Source organism: Lycium ferocissimum, chromosome 4 (assembly GCF_029784015.1).
Source record: "Lycium ferocissimum isolate CSIRO_LF1 chromosome 4, AGI_CSIRO_Lferr_CH_V1, whole genome shotgun sequence".
Classification (NCBI taxonomy): domain Eukaryota; kingdom Viridiplantae; phylum Streptophyta; class Magnoliopsida; order Solanales; family Solanaceae; genus Lycium; species Lycium ferocissimum.
Window position 1 is genome coordinate 20893220 of NC_081345.1, and position 19611 is coordinate 20912830.

General features: G+C 36.3%; 1 protein-coding gene across 2 annotated transcripts; it reads right to left on the minus strand.

Annotated features, from left to right (window-relative positions):
- Window positions 1-553: 553 nt before the first annotated feature.
- LOC132051791 (alpha-mannosidase I MNS4-like) lies at window positions 554-18539 on the minus strand. 2 transcript variants are annotated; one of them, XM_059443000.1, is made up of 18 exons: window positions 18412-18539; window positions 17457-17613; window positions 16441-16560; window positions 16257-16349; window positions 14565-14651; window positions 14315-14405; window positions 13593-13648; window positions 12810-12882; window positions 11252-11361; window positions 9918-9968; window positions 9296-9384; window positions 8742-8823; window positions 8504-8617; window positions 7858-7937; window positions 4822-4957; window positions 3327-3397; window positions 2239-2470; window positions 554-1381 (listed from the first exon to the last, which is right to left on the minus strand). In XM_059443000.1, exons 2-18 carry the CDS (start codon window positions 17568-17570, stop codon window positions 1139-1141), a joined length of 1842 nt encoding a protein of 613 aa, XP_059298983.1. In that variant the 5' UTR covers window positions 17571-17613; window positions 18412-18539; the 3' UTR covers window positions 554-1138. The 2 variants fall into 2 exon arrangements, with proteins under 2 accessions (XP_059298983.1, XP_059298982.1); XM_059442999.1 differs by having other exon boundaries at window positions 2224-2470.
- Window positions 18540-19611: the final 1072 nt, after the last annotated feature.

The window sequence follows — 19611 nt, forward strand, 5'->3', positions numbered from 1 at the left end:
AGTACCGCACTTTTTTTTTACATTGTTTATTTTTTTAATATGGGATTCATTTTTTTTTATATATATTCTTGATTTTGTTAATATGGATACTATGTTCAAAACACGATTAATATAACATTGCGCTTGTACTCCGTATTTAAAACTTTATTATATTAGTGTTTTAGCTACGAATACGCATCGTGTTTAATATGAGGCCCACATTTTTTTTTAATAGTGTTTCGTTTTTTAAATATGTGATTCACTTTTTTTCAATATCGTCGATTTTGTTAATACGCAAAATTCACTTTTTTTTTTCCACGAGTTTTGGATGTAGCCTGCACTTTTTTAATATCGATGTTGTTTAATATGGGGCCCACAATTTTTTTTTACAATTTTTTTTTTTTTTTTTTAGGGCTTGATTAATATGAGGCCCAAAAAAAAATATTTTTTTTATGGGGGGTCCACAACGGACGACGAAAAGCACCCCAACCGTGCTTCTAATATAGTAGAAAAGTTAATTTTAAGTTAAAACTCGACTACAAGTATAAAAATTTCTAAATTTGACACCACTATAGAATCAGAAAACCTGTGGTCCATAGTACTCCAAAAATGTTCTCCATTTGGCACTGACTGATATATTACAACATGAATTTGGGAAAACTGTAATCAAATAGCCTGTAGAAAATAACTGACCAAGGAACACTCGATACCTAGTGTTAGCAATTCTTAAATATACAAAAAATGAATACTCTCTCTTCCTGTCTCTGACCTGGATCACCAAAAATTCAGTCTTGCCCAACTCCGTCGCAACAGTTAATAGGTTAGCAAACTTAGTATACAGTAAGAAGTCCTGGATGATACCTTGTTATACATATTTTAAGTCACCTGCTGATTCCGTCGTTCTTGGAGGATACAAACTTGACGTATAAGATGCATATGACCTAATAACCATTTAAGAATCATCATGGAGCACTTGCCACTAATACCATCTTTCTGGTTCCAATGGTTATCAGTCAGATCACCATATACTTGTAGAATCCAGACTTCACTTTCCAGGACCTTGAAGCTTGAACCCCTTCCAAATTATGACCAACTCTGGCAAGTCCTTTAACGGACAGCAAATTGGAAAAAGCTAAATTACATAACAGGTTGCCACCAGTCATCTTCTTTGTTTAGAAGAGGGACTTTCTTCTTGGGGCGCATGAGCTGGGTCATTTTCATGATCATTATGAGAACCTGATAGGGAAACCTCAGGATTGGGGTTTGAAATCAGCACAACTGAATGACTCTGAACTTCAGTTGTCTCCCTTTGGCTTGAATGTTCATCCTCACTACTTGGATACACCGGAGACATGAATGATATGCCAAACCTTTGTCCATAGGTTAGCCCTGGACAGAGTCCCTATCATAAAAAACAAATCTTCCTCAGCATGGTGAGTGAAAATGACTCTTCTAGTAACATTAAGATCTCACTAGTTTTTTATTTTTTATTTTTGGGGGCAAAAGCAGTGAGAATGTCACTAGCCATAGTATCTATATGAAATAGAACAATATAGTAAATCAAGGTTCATAAAATGAAGTTTCTCCTCAGTTTGGACATCCAAAGAATTTAACACATATTACACCAATAAAATCACTTCCCTCCTTTTACGGATTTCAAAATTCCAGCAAGAAAGGAACCACGAGAACTTGAGCTTAAGATTATAAGGAAAAACATGGTAATTTGGGTACGTGTGAGAAACATATCCAAGCTTCCATGATACTAAAGAATATTGGGAATTTAGTCCAAACTGGGTTTGTCACAAGCAAGGTCCCCAGCTTGTTTCATTTAGTGCATTATATAGGAGTATGCCAATGTATTTTAACACTGCATTTCGGAAGATAGTGCTAATGATAAAAAGGAAAAAACCTCAGCTACCTAATACTAGAGAAATTGGCAGTTTAGCCGATATAGGAATTTGAGACGAGCTAGTTTGTCTTCTCCCTGGAGAGTAATATCCAAGAATATGGAAGTCTACCTATCTGAAAAGTTATTCTAATTCCATAAGTATCTATTTATGATATCAAGGAAGTGCTAATGCCTTGCAACTTGGTTCTCACAAAAAGAAAGACTTATGTCCAACTTTTCATCATACCGTCATGCATAATTTGGTAAACTAAATTAAACAAGGGGCATTTCATTTTAGCAAATTCTCAATGATTGGATCAAACAGTCAATGGAAACTAGTCAATAAAAACCTTTACCATTAAATTTCTGACCTTCAAACCAGAGAAAGGTGGAGTACTTTGATAACTGGAGCGTGATAAGAAACTGGAGTCTGCAGGTCCTGTTTGAGAGCCACTGGAATTAGTTTCTGCACTCTCAGGTGAATGAGTTTTCAATCTCAAATTGCTGTTCCTACAATATGCTCCGAAATATGAACAATGCTCACATACTAAGGATATTTGAGGAGTTGCAGGCAATAAATGGCCTTCTGTGCTGAAGATATACCTTAAAGAAAAAAAAGAGTCGCCAAAAATAATGAGTGAAAGCATCTCTGCTGAGAAAGGATGCTGACGAATAAAATAATAAAGGAAATGGAACAGAAAGTGGGGAGTCTTCTTTTTTTACTTGCATATATTTCTTTTTGGGAAAAGGTGCAAATATACCTCTCAACTTTGCGATTTAAAGCAAATATACCCCCCATTATATAAGTGGTGTAAATATACCCCCGCCTTTGTAAAATGGTGCAAATAGATTTTTTTTAAAAAAAATCATTTAGTTTATTTTTTAATTAAAAAATATACCACGTGGCCTCAAAAAAAAAGTCTACCCATTTTTTTTTGAGTAGACATATTTTTCTAAAGCCACACGATAATTTTTTTCTGGTGGGTTGAGTCTAGTTCTTTTAACAAAATGGGTAGACTATGTTTTTTAAAGCCACGGAGATTTTTTTTTTTTTTTTTTTTTAAAACGAACCAGGCCTGACCCACCAGAAAAAAATTTACCATGTGGTGTTAGAAAAATATGTCTACTAAAAAAAAATGGGTAGGCTTTTTTTGAAAGCCATGTGGCATTTTTTTAAGTAAAAAATAAGCTAAATGATTTTTAAAAGAAATCCCGTTAGCGAAAAGGGTATTGCACTATTTGTGTAAAGGCAGGGTATATTTGCACGATTTTGTAACGGCAAGGGTATATACACCACTTTTTTAACGGGGGATATATCTGCTCTAAATCGCAAAGTTGAGGGGTATATTTGCATCTTTGCCCTTTCTTTTTTCTATGTGTGGTCAGAGGAGGAAGGGAAACACAAAAACTTTAAAGAAAAGCTAGATAATGAATACGAAGGATGCTATAGCTGTTTTACTTGTAAGGGCCATTCTCAACCAGGTTATCTGGGCCAGCAGCTAAATCAAAAAGAAGCCACAAATATTTAACCTGAAAGAAAGTATAATATCAATTAGATATATAGATAGATAGATAGAAAACTAAATTTGTTACAGATGATTGTCAAGTATAATCATGCATTGGTTCAGGTAAATGAAGTCTTCCTCTCTTCTCCTCTCTTGAGCCGAGGGTCTCTCGGAAACAGCCGCCCTACCTTTCAAGGTGGGGGTTAGGTCTGCTACAGACACTCTACCCTCCCCAGACCCCACATGGTGGGACTATACTGGGCTTGTTGTTGTTGTTGTTGTTGGTTCAGGTAAATGAAGCAAGCACTTATAAGCGAGGGCAGTCTCAAATATAATACACATTACTTTTCGTTTCTTTTTTCGTAGATAAATTATAAAGTAGTAAGACAAACACCAGAAGGTTACTTCTCTTGTACCAAGCTAAGATCAGATTATAAGATCAGCCTCATTATGTCTTGTCTTTACAGTGAGTAGTAATCATCCAATGACCTGATTTTGATGACTAACGGACATTAATAGCCTACAATGTTAGGTCTTCGAACAAGACTACTGGATATGTGATCATAGTAATCATCCACCGTCCTGATTTTGCCATCCTTCAATGACTTTTATATAGGCTCACTGTAGAAATATCTAAAGCCGAGGGTCTATCGAAAACAACCTCTCTACCACACAAAGGTAGGGGTAAGGTCTGCATATATCTACCCTCCCCAGACCCCACATGCGGGATTTCACTGGGCATGTTGTTGTTGTTGTTGCTGTAGAAAAAAGAAGAGAAATGATACTTGCCTTAATCATGTCACTAAGTAAGACGCCTATAAGATGCCCAACCACCCATGTTAAACATCAATGCTACCCTAAGTGCTTCACGAGGTTTCCACAACAATGTTTTGCAGGTTCACGAGGTTTCTGCAACAATGTTTTGCAGGTTTTGGTGTCAAGATTGCAGAGTATAAGCCAAGGTTTATAGGGTCAGAAGGCGGTAGAAGGCCTGGAGAATCAGAGAAGCTGGAGGGCTACTAGTTTTCATTAATTTGGCTGAATCCAGCTGCAAAAGGACCAAACGTGCTTGACACACAAATTCAAGGTAAAAGCTATGTGCACTAATAGAAGGACTAAAATTGGAATTAAGAAATAATTCGAGAACAAATGAATTTTTTTATTTTCTTGTACTTGTACTTTTTAACTCCCCCAGTGTGATCTTGCTCACATTGCTAGCCCAAAGCCCAGATAAAGGAGGAGGGTTGTGGTAGGCTGGCAGCCAATGTAAAACTTTCCAATTCATGATGAATCCTTCAATAAATGAGGAAACATGATAAGTGAGGATTCATATACCCAGGAGTAGAGAGTACCGACAGGATTGTATCATATCATCTAGACAAGACACAGGAATAAATTGATATACCACAGACAGAACTAGGTCAAATAAAACTGTGCCTTATTCCTTACAGTTTCTGCCAAGAAGAAGCTCTCCATGTGATCTTCTTGTTTGTGAAATTCAACATCAGATATATGACAATATCCGCAAGTGCATCGAGCGCCATATTGCAAGCTAGCAAGCATATCCCTTCCAGCATCAAGATACCTATGTCAAATGATTTAACAACGTAAATTAAGAGAAAATTAACGCATCTGAGTGTATTGATCAGATTACTGCCGATGATGCGACAGCCGCCAATGAAGAAAGAAAGAAAGAAAGAAAGGGAGCTTTAAATCCTTGCTCAAAATTTTCAGGTCGTATTCAATGACCATGCAGCTTACTCAGACAGTGCGTAGTCATTAACCATTCTCTCACTCACCCTTTCTGGACTCACATTTTTGTTTTTGGAGAACTGGCAGCCAATTAATTTTTGAAGTAGCTAATGTTTCTATAGAAGCATGGGGAAGTATTAATGGTCATAATGCTTATTATTTTATTTTTATTTCATTTTGTATACGGTTGGCCTGAGATGAATTTAAATGGAGAAACATGTTCAGTGAGGGTTCATATAGGCTAGAGCCGACCCTAACTTGTTTATGACTGAGGCGTTGTTGGTGGTAACAAGTTGAATTTACCTTGCTTAGAAAATGATAAATTGAGCACAGGTAAGATAAGCAGCACCGGTTAATAACAGCAGTGTTTGGTAACAAACAATTATACAAACGGAATAAGGAATCAAAGGCATTGTTGCAGACAGTTAGCCGCCATTTGCACTTGGTATTCACAATGTAAAACCTGAGAACTTAAGCTCGCTTTATGACACACCCAATTGTGAGGTTTCTTAAGCTTGCTTCATGACATATCCCCAGGGAGCAAAGAATAAGAATGACGGTATCTGAGGACTAAAGTTTGAGAAGAAGCTAAAAATTTAAAAGAGACTAAGAGCCTGTTTGGATGGGCTTATGCCTATAAGCTGTTTGCAGCTTATAAGCTAAAAAAAATAAGTTGGGGTAGTCTAACTTATTTTTTTTTGGCTTATAAGCTGTTTTCAGCTTATAAGCTGCTTTAGATAAGCTAAGTCAAATGGGCCCAATTATTTTTTTGAGCTTATTTTAAGCACAAAATGACTTTAAGCTGGCCAGCCAAACACTCAAAAAAGCTGAAAACAGCTTATAAGCAACTTATAAGCCAATCCAAACGGGCTCTAACACATAACTCTGGGAGGGGGAATCACAATCACAAATAGTGTCAGAAAGTCTGCGGACATATGAGAGAAGGCTTGATAAGTGAAGGAGAAACTTTTGGTGGGAGGGGAACAATTAGAGAACAGCTTCCCGCAAGGTGGCTGAGAACAGGAAGCAGGGTAGAGTGGGTATTACGAAACTTAGTCTAATAACAAGAGCCTGCTACTTAAAGGGCTGTAGAGCTATAACGAATCAGAACGCGTAAGCAAGGCTTAATATTAGTGTAGTAGGTTCTGGTCCTGTGATAGGAACATATGGAGTAGGAGTTTGGAAGAATATCAGAAAGTTAAGGGAGCAATTTACCGCACACATTTGCTTTTCTATTAGCAATGGGAAAGAATTGAAATTCTGGCAGGATACTTTGAATGGACGACAGCCCCTTGAGGATGAGTTTTTGATTTATGCAGCTTTCATAGGGTAAGAGAAAAGAAAGTAGCACTTCACTGGTCTCAAAATGGCTGGGAATTGTCTTTCAGAAGGTATTTGAAGACTGGGACACAGGAGAGATGTTTCAACTGCCAAAAAAGCAGGAAGGAGCCAGAATCTATCAGGAACCAGGCAAGCTAATATGGAAGGACACTAACACTGAAGCGTATTCTGTCAAGTCTTGCTATAGCAGATTAACTTCATCAGCAACACCAAAAGACAACGGCCATGGAAGATCATTCGGAAGACCAGGGTCCCTCCACAGGGGCCAGATTGCAACACCTGAAACCTGCTTAACTCACTCAAATCTCCAGAAAAGGAGCGTAGCCATCTGTAGTGAATTCTTCATGCGTAAGGCATTGGACAACCAACTATTACATTGCCAGATAGACAAGCAGCATTTGACAAAGTTTGGGGTATGCTGGGTAATCCCAAGGACCGTTAAAGAGGCTTCTATAAGCTGGGCAGAAAGGCAGGTGAAAGGAAGATAAAAGGTGTCTGGATGACTACACCAGCTGGCCTTTTTGGTCCTTAGGAGAGAAGGTGAAAGTAAGATAAAAAGGGTTTGAATGACAATGTCAGCCTATATATTTGGTCCTTCAGACAGAAAAAATAAGAGATCAGAGATGCTTCAAAAATAAAGCAGAATCGTAGATTGAAATAAAGATGTTTGAGCTTTTTTGTGTAACATGCTGGATGATGCTTCATAGGCACTTCACCTGATTTCCCCGACTCCCTTTTGTTGGAGCTTTGAGTTTTTGCTACATATCTATTTGGATCTCTTGGGTGCCTCAGATAAGTAAAAAATAAATCCTAATTTGTGAGGTTAATTTCATACACATCCAGATTCAACACGCATGCCATAACAATTTGTCACAACTACTTTGGTGAAATCAAAGATCACGGATATGAAACTCTACAAGAGCTACCTATAGGAAACTAGGAATACTACTTTATAGGAATCTTCATCTGGGTCTTTCGGGGGAAAAAAGACTAGTAATATGTCCTTTAGACAGCTTTTCTGTGTATGTCCTGAGCATGCTTCTATGGACTAACATGGGATAATCTTATGCAAGAAAAACATAATCTTCCATTCCTTGAACAGAATGACTCTGCTAACTCGGATATAAAACACATTCACAGTAAGATCTTTCCTGGTTGTAATTTTCCTTTAATTTCAGTTCTGTCAAAAGAGTGAATAGACTGCAAAACAAATAACTAAATGAACAAACAAAAACCTAATCCTCTAAAGATTGCACATGCCTAAAATTTTAGCCTTCGCATGATACAAGCTACGGAAAACTCAGTGACCGATCAGCCAATAAGTTCTGAGTTCAACTTGCTAGTGAAAAAAGGTAGGCATAAGAAAAACGGGTCAAGAGCAAACAAGCAGACCTGGGATCTCTGGTAGCTTTGTATAGCCAATATGTGCTCTCAATCAATTCCGGACGCAGCGGATAGCTCTTCTGGCCTTGCTACAATGTAAACAAACAACAAAATGAAATATAAGATAGTGATAACATAGAAAATAAACAACTCCCAGACAGACCCCGCAATAAAAATCAGGTGCTCAGTCGGCACAAGGAGCGACAACAGAAAGAACAAGGTCTATGAAAAAAGAGTTCCGAGGAAATGAAAAAAGAGTTGCGAAATGATCTATCCCTAAAACGATCCAACCACTTCCAATCTTAAACATGGCTGACTTTATCTGAAAAATACTTGCCAAGATAATGATGAAGTGTTTTACAGAATGGCCCAATGGAAAAATAGCTGTATGAGACAAAGGCATCATGATAAAGTGGGCCAAATAAAACCTTTTAACCTTATATGTTTGCTCACAATGCTGGCTAAGTTGGGTAACCAAACCATACAAATGGAGGTCTTCCTTTTAAGCACATAAAAAGGTCCATCCACAAAAAGTTCATGCTAACAGGAACTGCCTAAATCTATGGCAGTTTCGACACAGAAGGGCAACGACCAAAGAACTAGCACATAACCAAACTTTAAACATCAAAAGAATTAGACAAGTAAGGTAGTATACTTGAACACTGAGTGTAGCGAGATTGAAACCCTCTGGGGTAAATCCATATCTTCTCCAGACGCTGAAGAAGGCAGCATGTGTTCTAATGGCAGGCTCAATATCCCCTGCTAGAACCTTTCAACAAATACACAAAAGTTATTTCTGTCTATGAATTAACATTTGAAGGAAAAAAGTTGGTTTGCTAACGATTAAAAGAGTTAGTTTGCTTGTGTATGAAATATCTCCATTAGCAAATCACCTGAAGACCTGGCCAGAATGCCTGCAAGCTGTTAAATAGAGGCCAGACAAGGGCAGCAGAATTCATATTTACCTCTACATACCTGCATATTGAAAAAGACAGATTTGTAAAGTACTTTTAGTTCTAGAGAACAAGAGAAAATTAAACCTTGGTGCAGGGTGAAGACAAGACTTTAAAGTTGTAGAGTACCAACTTGTAAATTGAGAGGATACAAGGAAAATATTGTCATGAATTGGTTATTGACTGGACAAGGAGGCTTCCTATATAGGAGCCTTAATCTATGTACAGTAAAGTGAGTTGTAATTCTCTATTTCTGTGTAAAATAATGTAAGTAATCATTCTCTTACAATTAAGTAGAGGATGTTCTAAAATATCCTATGAAATACGCTACAAGACTTATTCATACTCAAACTAAATGAATCTAGACAAGTTGCAAATCGATATACTTCCTAAAAAGTAACTATATTAGTTGTATTGATTTTAGGCAGCAATAGAATATAGACACGAGGTTTTCTCTGTGGTGAATACAAGCCATAGAAAGGAAGATTACTTACCAAGGATCACTAAAGAGATAGTTCATAGCAGCCTTGTAAGCTTCCTGGAAGATGAAAAGATATTCTTCGTCCCCAAATAGCAAATAAGCCTGAATTAAAAATGTTAACTAGGTTAGGATTAAAAAACCAGAATGTACATACAAATCAACCTATAGGCACAGAAATCAGTGGGAGAATTCATCACGGAGAGTGAAGCTTCTTTCCAGAAAACAGAAAGTAAATCCTGAAGTAAGGCGCCATTACATATTGCAACAGAGCCATACAACCAGTCAGTGCCTTGAATGAGATAATGCTTCCTATGAGGCAATCCAACAACTAAAAGAGGCCAATACAGTCAATCGTCTAGGTCTCAAACCCGAACTAGTGAGACCAGTTACATGAATCATCTGTACCCATTCTGCTCTATTAACCGAGTCCAAAATCATGATAGCAAAAACATATCTAGGAGCAATAGCAACAGTAGAATAGCTATTACAATCATTACTTTGAGTTTTGAGTTGCCAATAAGAAATGAACGTTAATGATTTCAAGCCAACAAACTACAGATGAGTGCTATTCATTTATGTTTTTACTTATTTTGTGTTTCTTAGAAAGTAATTATTCCGGATAGTTGAGTATTTACCTTCAGGAGATATTCATAGAAAGAGTCTATACTCGTCCCTATCCCAGCATCCTGCAAAGCAATGAACATTTTATATTGCATCACTGCAAAGGGAAAGCAAAAGAAATCCAAAAAACCAATCTGAATAATACTAAGTTGCAGAGCTAAAAAATGATACTAAAGCTGCAGTGCTAAAAAAAATGTAAGTTCCTGAATCCTAAGTGGAGATGGAATGACTAAAGAAGTCAAAGTGGCAGAGTGTAGTTGAAAACCATTTCTATAAGATATCCAACTTTGAGTCAACCGTACCCGTTAAAATGTCTAGGTTCTAATAATCTACAAACAACAGGATTAGTCTTTAGATCTAATGATAAACACTTAGGAAAAGTTACTAGATCAAGATATTTGAGCACAGAGAGGATGTTTACGCTTTCTGTTAGACGATGAAACCATAAAATTCTCGTCATCCAAAGAGAGAATAAAAAGAGTGATCAAAAGATGAGCTTATATATTCTGAAGATAGTTGCAGTTCAAACACCTCCATTTTTCAGACACTCATGAAATTCAAAATAGTTCAGCAGTTCCTGATTTTTCTCCCTTTTTTTAGAATCCTGCAGAAAAAAGATTAAACTGAAAGACAAATTTTTCACTTTCAATGCTTTGTGGAAGCAAGGTGCAGCTGGACTGGTAACCTGACTCCTTCCCTCCATATATTGCAATACAACCTCCCTCCCCAGGAAGCTTATTCATTTACTCCTACCATTAGTCTACCTATTGTTCCATGCACCCCATCATGGACATCCAATTTATTTCTACCACAATCCCTTCTTGAGAACATATCCATGCATATTTCACCACCAACAAAGATTAATACAGATAATAAGAGTCTTTTCCTTGTTTGAACTGCAAATGTTTGAGTTTAACGAAAATGGGAAGAGAATGATCGAAGTAACTCTAACTTATCAAAAGAAATTGATTAAAGTCAGTCTAGAGAAAGATATAGGTCGTTAGACATAAAAAAGATGGTCCACTTCATACAAAATCTCTCTCGACTCTCAACTACGCATCAAAACCAAACTAGTCAGACTCAACAATAAGGATCCCCTATCATCATAATTTGATGCTTTTATACATCAACCTACTACAATTCTCCTTCTTTATCCGGGTCTATAACCGGCTGCTTCGTGAACTCGTATAAGATTTTTGTAACAAAAGTTAATAGCATTACTACGTGAAGTTTTTGGCATATCTATTAAAAACAATAAGGATTTCAATGTGTGACGTCATGAATCAAGTCAAATCAAATGTGCTATCATAATAACAAAATGCATATCCTAGTTATAAAAGAATGTGACCTTTTGTGTCCAGTCACCCGAAAAGACATCAATATGAGCACCAACTAGATTAATCTTTGACCGGCGAGCCCATAATCCTCGAACCGCATTCTTTGCAACTTGCTCAAAAACTGCATTTCATAATGACAAGAATAAGCATAAGTTCCCAAAGCAAAACTGCAAGAATTATCTGCTTAATTCACCAAACACACAATAAAGGCAGCCCGGTGCACTAAGCTCCCGCTATGCGCAGGCCAAACACACAATGAAGGGGAAAATATAACTACTGTCCAGAAAAATGTAGGTCTGCTAGTTGAAGGGCTTGAGAAATGAGAATTGTGTCAAAAAGTTAATAGTCACTACGCACAACATATCTAATGGGCGATGGAATTATCTCTGTAAAAAGTCAACATGAGAGAGTTGACTATTCTTAGAGACTCGGATGAGTGCACAACCTTTATGTTAATTGTTAAGATGACCGAAAGACATCTATTTGGGCACCTCCCCTGCCTAACTTACAGAACACTTCAAATCTCCCCCGCCCAAAAAAAGTAAGGAAGTTTTACTCCTATAGGTCCAGGCTTTCTTTTCATACTTCTTTCAATCAAGTAACTTCCAAAGTTAAAAAGAAATTACATAATGTTGTTTGAGGGATACATAGAACAATATACCAAGTCCTCTACCAGGACAAAAAGCAAACGGAAGTCCATATCTGTTGAAGAACCCAAATAACATCGAAAATTTGTTACTAAACAAAGTTAAAGAGTAAAAATCAAAGATCTAGATCCCAACCAATGGTACTGGGGAAATCAATTTAGAATCAGCCATTATATTTGCTCACTGAACTGTCATAAAGAAAACAGTTCTAACATGTAAGTTTGGTGCAAGATAGTCCACACGCACTTGAAGAGATCCTAAAACAATATAACCCTTAACTCGCAGATGTGCAGAAACCATACCGAACAAGCATTCTAAGAGAGAGTTGTTCTTTTGTTGTTCCAACTAAGATCAATCAATAGACAAATATCAGTGTATTTGTAACCCTTCTCCAAATATGCAGATGCTTTTATAACGTGCTTAAAATTACTAACAGTTATGTTTTGGTTCTTGAAAGGTCACATAGTTTTTTTCCTTTACCTTCGTAACAAAAAATGGAAAAGAAATTCACTACAAGGCTTATGCAGATTCATTCTGCAAATTCACTACAAGGCATAATATTCTCTCTTTTTGTCATCTGCTCTTTTTCCTCTCACAATAAGCATTCTTAATGTTTCCTTTTGTTCGTGTACCCATAGCTTATCCATCATTAGAGCAATAATCGAAGCCTCACTCTAATTCTCAAACTTCAAAACATCCAATGCATTCCTAAAGATATACTCATTGTTCCTACATTACATGCTCGTTCATGTTCTTTCCAACAAGGAATTAAGTGTGTAACTTTACACTCAGCTGAAACAAACGACTATTCATGACAGGGTAACTAGAAAGATTAAACCTGAGAAAAATAGTAAAGGTCCTCTTGATAAGATCAGAGGTTGAAAGGAAAGTTGATACGCCAGATCAAGAGAGTAACACTTACTGGGATCATTAGTTAAGCGGCTGAGTATCCCAAATTCTAACGTCAGCGTCCCTCCACCAGCAGTTGATGTTATCTAGGCACCCAAAAATATGGCTTTAGTATAGGGTGATAATGTGTGTGCCTGTGTCAGGCAAGAAAGGTTGATTAAGAATTAAAAGCAAGTAGAGCATCAGACAGACATCTATAAAATGTCCATGGCATGAACAGCACATGTAAGTTGAACATACATGGTCCTCCAGACAAGTAAAACAGAAAATTTATATATATCACTTTCCATGACCTAGTGTCAAGTAGATTATGTCTTCTCCTATCGTACAGGTTCTCAATTCTCATGTAGGCCATCAACCAGGTCAAATCTTTTAAAAATAACAGTAATCCTTTATTCAAAAATGCCAATCTGGCTGTTTTCTCTAGCCCCTTTCATGTCTGTCGGATGATTAAAAATGATCATCCCAAGAGGGTCTCTGCTGTTCTCTTCTTGACCCCCTTTTTTTTTTTTTTTTTGTTGGTTGGGGGGGGGGGGGGGGGGGGTGTTGATGAAGGAATAGGGCAGCACGATGCTAACACAAGATGTTTCCATCTTCAAAGATTGTGAATTACAAATAGAAAGAAAAAACACACATGTTGTCACAGATTTCTTTTCTGATAAATTCATCTGAAGCAAGCTTGAATAGAGAATGTCTGCTCCACCTCACCCACTGCCAGACAAGACATAATACTACAATAGACGGAAGTCCTATACAGCACGCCAAAGAGGAAAAGGAGAATACAAAGAGGATATGCCTTGCTTTCATTTTCATCGACTCCATGCAACAAATTTACTGATCCAAATGGAATTCCTGCAGCAAAAGTAATTCAGAACATAAGATAGGCAAGATCTTGTTAATAGGACAGGAAAGGGTTAGATTCGAATTCACACTTCAAAAATCTTAGCAAAAATCTTAGGCTTTTATAATAACATCCTTGCTTGGGTCATAAAAATATCCTACAAAACCAAGTAACAGATAATTCTACTCATAGATCAACTTTGGTGCTGCAACTGGAGATTGTCGTGAGTTGGATAACCTCATGGCAATCTAAAATCAATTACCATGAGATGGACAAGCCTAGGATCTTTATCAGGCACCTCAAGCTATAATATCTAATTAATGGAGACAGCAATCTACTCAACGAATGTTGAATACTCTAACCACCAGTGCATGCCGAGGATTGGACATCGGAAGCATGCATAACATAAAAAGGAGGCCCAACATTAGTATGGGACTGATTCTGAAGAACACGGAAAATGTTGACAGAAAGCTTAGCTTAATTATTCCGTCAAGCTATTAGGTGTTTAGATAGTAGTTTACACCTATCTAAAATATGAACCAAATCGAAGTTACACAATTACAAAATGATCTCCCTAGTTGATGCACAACTTATTTACAATACAATAATTACACAACATTCTTAACAAGCGTGATTCTAGCCGACTGATATCTATTATCGCCAACCACGAGGGATACCTGTAGGAGTATCAAATGCTGGCAACATTCTCCGTGCCAAGTCCTCGGCCAAGTGAAGCAATTCATCATCATAAGAGGGAATCCTCATGCCCTGCAGTTCTAGAAAGAGCCTGATTAAAATATTCTGCAGAAACTATCTTAGAGTATTCCACTTGGTAAAGTTAACATACATAGAAGACGTACTCTGCAGTTTCAGAAAATAACACTTTTTTAAAGGACACAAGGAAAACATAAGATATGAATATTCTACCGTGTTATGGTCACTTGCAATGAGATGAGCAGAAATTAAACCTCCAAGGATACGGATTGTAGTCTCAAATATAGATACTGTTTTGTTCTGCAAACACACAGTAAAATTCATAAACTCAGGAAAGTAGTGTACAAGATATGCATCCTCAGAAAGCATGACAGAAATGGAAATGGGAAATAATTTCACAAAGAGGCCAGGCAAAAGCTTAAAGTCAAACATAAACCTTCAAAATCAGTAAATCAGATTGAATGGCCAAAATTTCCTTTTTGCTCTTTTCTTTATTCAGATGCTTGTTAGAAGTATTAATACAAGGTAAAACCTCTTCAGGAAAGTAAAAAGCAGAGTACATGGGCAAACGTTTTTTCTTGCTCTTATCTTAAAAACTTAAATTCTTGTTAGAAGTATTGATGCTCCGAGCTAAACCTTCTTCATGAAGATACAAAGCAGAGTATGACAAGGCGGACAAAGGGCCGTTTGCTCACCTAAGTAAAAGTAGAATGCACCAATAGACTTTCTAGCTCAACAGTATTAAGTAAACTAGTCATCAAACGATAAACATATTGCAATAATGCAATAACAATTCCTACTAAATGCTATATTATTTCAAGTAAACGTTCACTAATCACTCAAAACTATGAACAGTCACATGGAACCCAAAATGTGATTCCTAGTTGAGGATTTTAAAATCACTTCGGCCTCTTGTATAAGGATTTAATTTTGATTGGAATTTAATTGTTGTCAGTTAACGATTCAATTGATACAAGTTCGTTAAATCTAAATAGTTATAAACACGCTAGATAGTACAGTTACCAATTTCAAAAAAAATAAACACGCTGGATAGTGAAGAGACACTCATGATTTGCACCTTAGTTTCACGTCAAATTGGCACTTCAACTTTGTTCTGAATTATATTGTGATTTACATAACTTTTACAGGTCAACAACTCAAAATGCAGATTTCAGATTTTGGTGTATTTAATTTTCACTTTTATTGAACATAACCAAAATCTGCAACAAGAGAAGTGGGCAGTTTAAATTCTAAATCCATAAAAGTGAACAATTATCACATTTTCACCATTTTTCTAACAGATATCAAACATTGAAGCCAGTTTCTAATGGATAAATTCTGGAATGAGCCGTGAAGTATGCAAAAGAGACTGCTTCTATGTGAACAAGCTGTAAACAGCAAGCAGCAAACTCTAAGCTTACCATATAGTGCTAGCAAATACTAGTAAAATGACTTGTTTAACATTCTCAATTTATTAATAACTTAAACTTACACAAGTCTGTTATTTGCTGAATTGACCAAAGCATCAAATTTAGATAACTAGACAAAAGTGTAACCTCGTCAAACTACTTGATGGTTCTTAATTTTGATTTTGTCATACAAGTTGAACACAAGGCCGCACACATGAAAGCTTGTCTATTCAACAATAGAAGCATTATGGCCACCAAAAAGTATCTGATTTCCCAAAAATAGACAGGAACCATTATGGTCATATTGGAGACCACCTTTCCATGGCACTCAAAAGAAGTTAATGGGGACAAAGAACTTTCAAGAACTCAGATGAGTGTGTGCTTCTAAATCCAACTTCAACAAGTTAATGATTTGAAGTTCATATGGCAATGCCTATTAAAGAGTAAAATCATCACTCCTAAATTCATTATGTTTTTATACAAATTCCATACTCACAATATCAAACCGAAGATTTTTACCAATCCATTCAACAGAAGTAGTAAAGCGCTCTCTGTCACCAAGCAAAGCCAAGGTGTCCAATGAATCTATCTGCAAAAATGCACACGATCTGAGCATTAACTCTATGTCTACATGTTTACCAAGCAAAATTAGTAGTCCAGCAAAAGAAGTGTCTTGTTACCAATGTTAGGGCATAGCCACCAAGTGTGTCTTCTCCTCCGCAAGATAAAGGCCTTAACTCATCACGTGGAAAAGCATTGTCCATGTATCCGTTAAATGCATGGTAGAACATCTCACGCACCTAAAAAGTTAATGAATAGATCACAATTATTTAGTCATGTTAGAAAGAAACTGGAAGGGAAGGCAAAATAGAAGAAAATGAAGTCACTTTTTTTTTTCCTTAACCACCTACTACCAATCTAGTATATCAAGGCAGGATTAATACTAAAAGCAATTATAAGAATGTGAGTCTGGAACGAACGCGAAATACTTCTTCCCCTTTACAAAAAGGGTACCAATTGTTTTGCTTTCCAAACGAGAAAATAGACTAGCATGTTCAATGGTAGAACCTTCAACATCAACATCATGCCACTGTCATTCCTACCTCTTAAAACTTATTCATTTCACGTTTCAAATGCTTTGATCTATTCTGTAACCATTCCAACAGACATCTTAACCACCCCTCCCCCCCCACCCCCCCCCCCCCCACACACACACAAAAACAAAAACAAAAAAAAAAAAAAAAAAACAATTTTATGAAACTTGAGATATTCTCCCTTATTTCAACTTTAAAGTTGCTATTGAATTCTCAAAACGATAATCTTAAGTAAAAATCAATACACAAGCCACTTGTTACATGAAATAAGTGAAGTAATGGCCATCATATGAATCCAAGAACACTTTACACAACTACATTTAAGAAAGAATACATTTTTCTTTATAATTGACATCTGCAAAGTTCCAATTTTTTCAACTTTAAAGTTCCAATTTTTTTGTTGTTCGGTAATTACTTTAAAGTTGCTATTGAAGAGCTGTCAAATTGATTCCCAAAACAATAATTCTATGCAGAGACCAATACACAAGTCACTTATTATGATAAAATAAGTAATAATAACTGAACTTCAATATCAAATTTTCAAAACAATTGTGGATCTGATTTTGAACAATTGATAAAAGAGGACAGTAAAATAAGGTGACCTCATCTCTGAGTTGTTTGGCTTCATGAGGAGTGACGCCATCTGCGAGGGATTTGCGCATAAAAAAGTCGCAAGGAATCACCAAAATCAATACCAATAACTTAGGAACATCCATACTCTTTCACTCTTCCTTCTCTCTTTCCGCCTATATATTACTACTTAATATAAGAGGGAATGTGAACCTTTGTGATAATTTTTCAATTTTTTAAAAAAATTTAATTAATTACTTTTATGTCACTAATTTTATTTATTTAAGTATTTTTTATTTTTAAAGTCTTCGATCGCCACAATTTTGGTCCTCACAATAATTTTCAAATTTTTTTAAAAATTTTAATTAATTACTTTTAGGTCCTAATCTTATTTATTTAAGTCAATTTTTTTATTTTTTTATTTTTAAAGTCTACTTTTCAAAAGCTATCGAACCTCCTACTTCATTTTTCACGTTCTTTGATTTTCTCTCGATTGGTGCTCGATATTCACATTCGAGCCCAATTAATCCGTATAATTCGCATCGCATCGCGCTATCCTCCAAAGATTTTTTTCCATATCCACGTTCGAACCCCTAATCCCGATTAGTTAGGAAAGACTCCATTCCGTCGTACAAGTTAAATTATGTATTTGTCTTAAAAGTTCATTAACTATGTATAGATTATTTATTTAGAACTAAATAACTTCGAAAATTAAGATACATAAGTTATAATGTCAAATTCGTTCCAAATTTGATTTTTAAATAATTTCATCAAAACGAAAGTTAAAATATTAAAAGAGTGGAATGGAAATTTTGCTTTCATATAACTACCCACTTGCGACTACAACTATATGGTTGTTGTTGTTGTTGTTGTTGTACACTTGTACTAACACAAATTATATTTTTTGAGTTAAAATATCTACTTTTATATCTTGAGTTTGGGCCCGGGCTTAGCACGGGCCTCACATAACTAGTATATATATATAACCGTGTGAATCTAAATTTACTAGTATTCGAGCCACAATTGGCCCTCAAACTTAACGATATTGCATTCTCTCTACTCTATCCACCCATGCTTATATTCCTCTGTTTCAATTTACATTGAATCTATTTGATTCCACATGTACATGGAATTTAAGAAATAAAAGATTACATAGCTATAAATTATTGTATAAAGTTAAATTATTTTTAAATATAGAAAGTGATTATTCATTTTTGCACGAACTAATAAGGAAATAGGTTCACATAAATTGAAACGGAGAAAGTAAATAACATGTGCAATGTTTAAAACTCATTAAATAGAGTTTGGTCTTATTTGTATACGGGTAAAACTGAGAATATGGATATCCTCGGTTTTCCAACATGGAAATTATGCTCGGTCGGGATCAGACCGAACTTATCAGATCCCGGGTTCCAAGCTCGAATTGGGACGAGACACTGAGACAAGATGAGGAGGCAGTTAATCACCATAATGAGGAGATCGAAATATCCGCCACCACCAATCTCGCCAACAGATATTGAGGGATTCTGTTCCTTATTTAGAGTTGTACTAGGGTTAAGACTCCTCTACTATATAAAGAGGAGGCCCTCATTTATTTTTCTCCAGTTTTTCTCAAGCATAGAGAGCGTACTCGTGTATTAAGCAAGCAATATAATCATCAGCGTTCATTCATCTTTTAAGTCTTTCACTATTGTTCAGTATTCGTTACTCGGCCATCATACTTTGGCCTCGGTCCCCGGTATTCGAGGTTAATCGGTATCCATCACGGTTAAATATGTTATCTTTGCTTCATCTTATTGTCTGCCACATAGTCTGATATTGTTTTAAATCAAACCACATATCCTTAGCACCGCATACAAATTTAATTGTTATCCATTTTCGAGGTAAACAGTTTGGCCCCCACTGTGGGGCCTAGGATAATATTGGTGGTTTAATACAAGTTTGATAACACTCGATATTTTTACACTTGCTCTTTGAAGTTTGATTTCAGGTTTACCCAACATGTCAGACTCTCATTCTGTCAATTTTCACGTTGAATCAAGCCACCACGAAGAAAACGACAATGGGGTACCTAACAACAACGTACCCCCAGTCAATCCTAACCAGATCGGGTCATCAGTAGGTGACGTGCCAGTAGGTGGAGATAATGAAGCTACGCTGCAACAGCTCCGGAACCAGTTGGACATG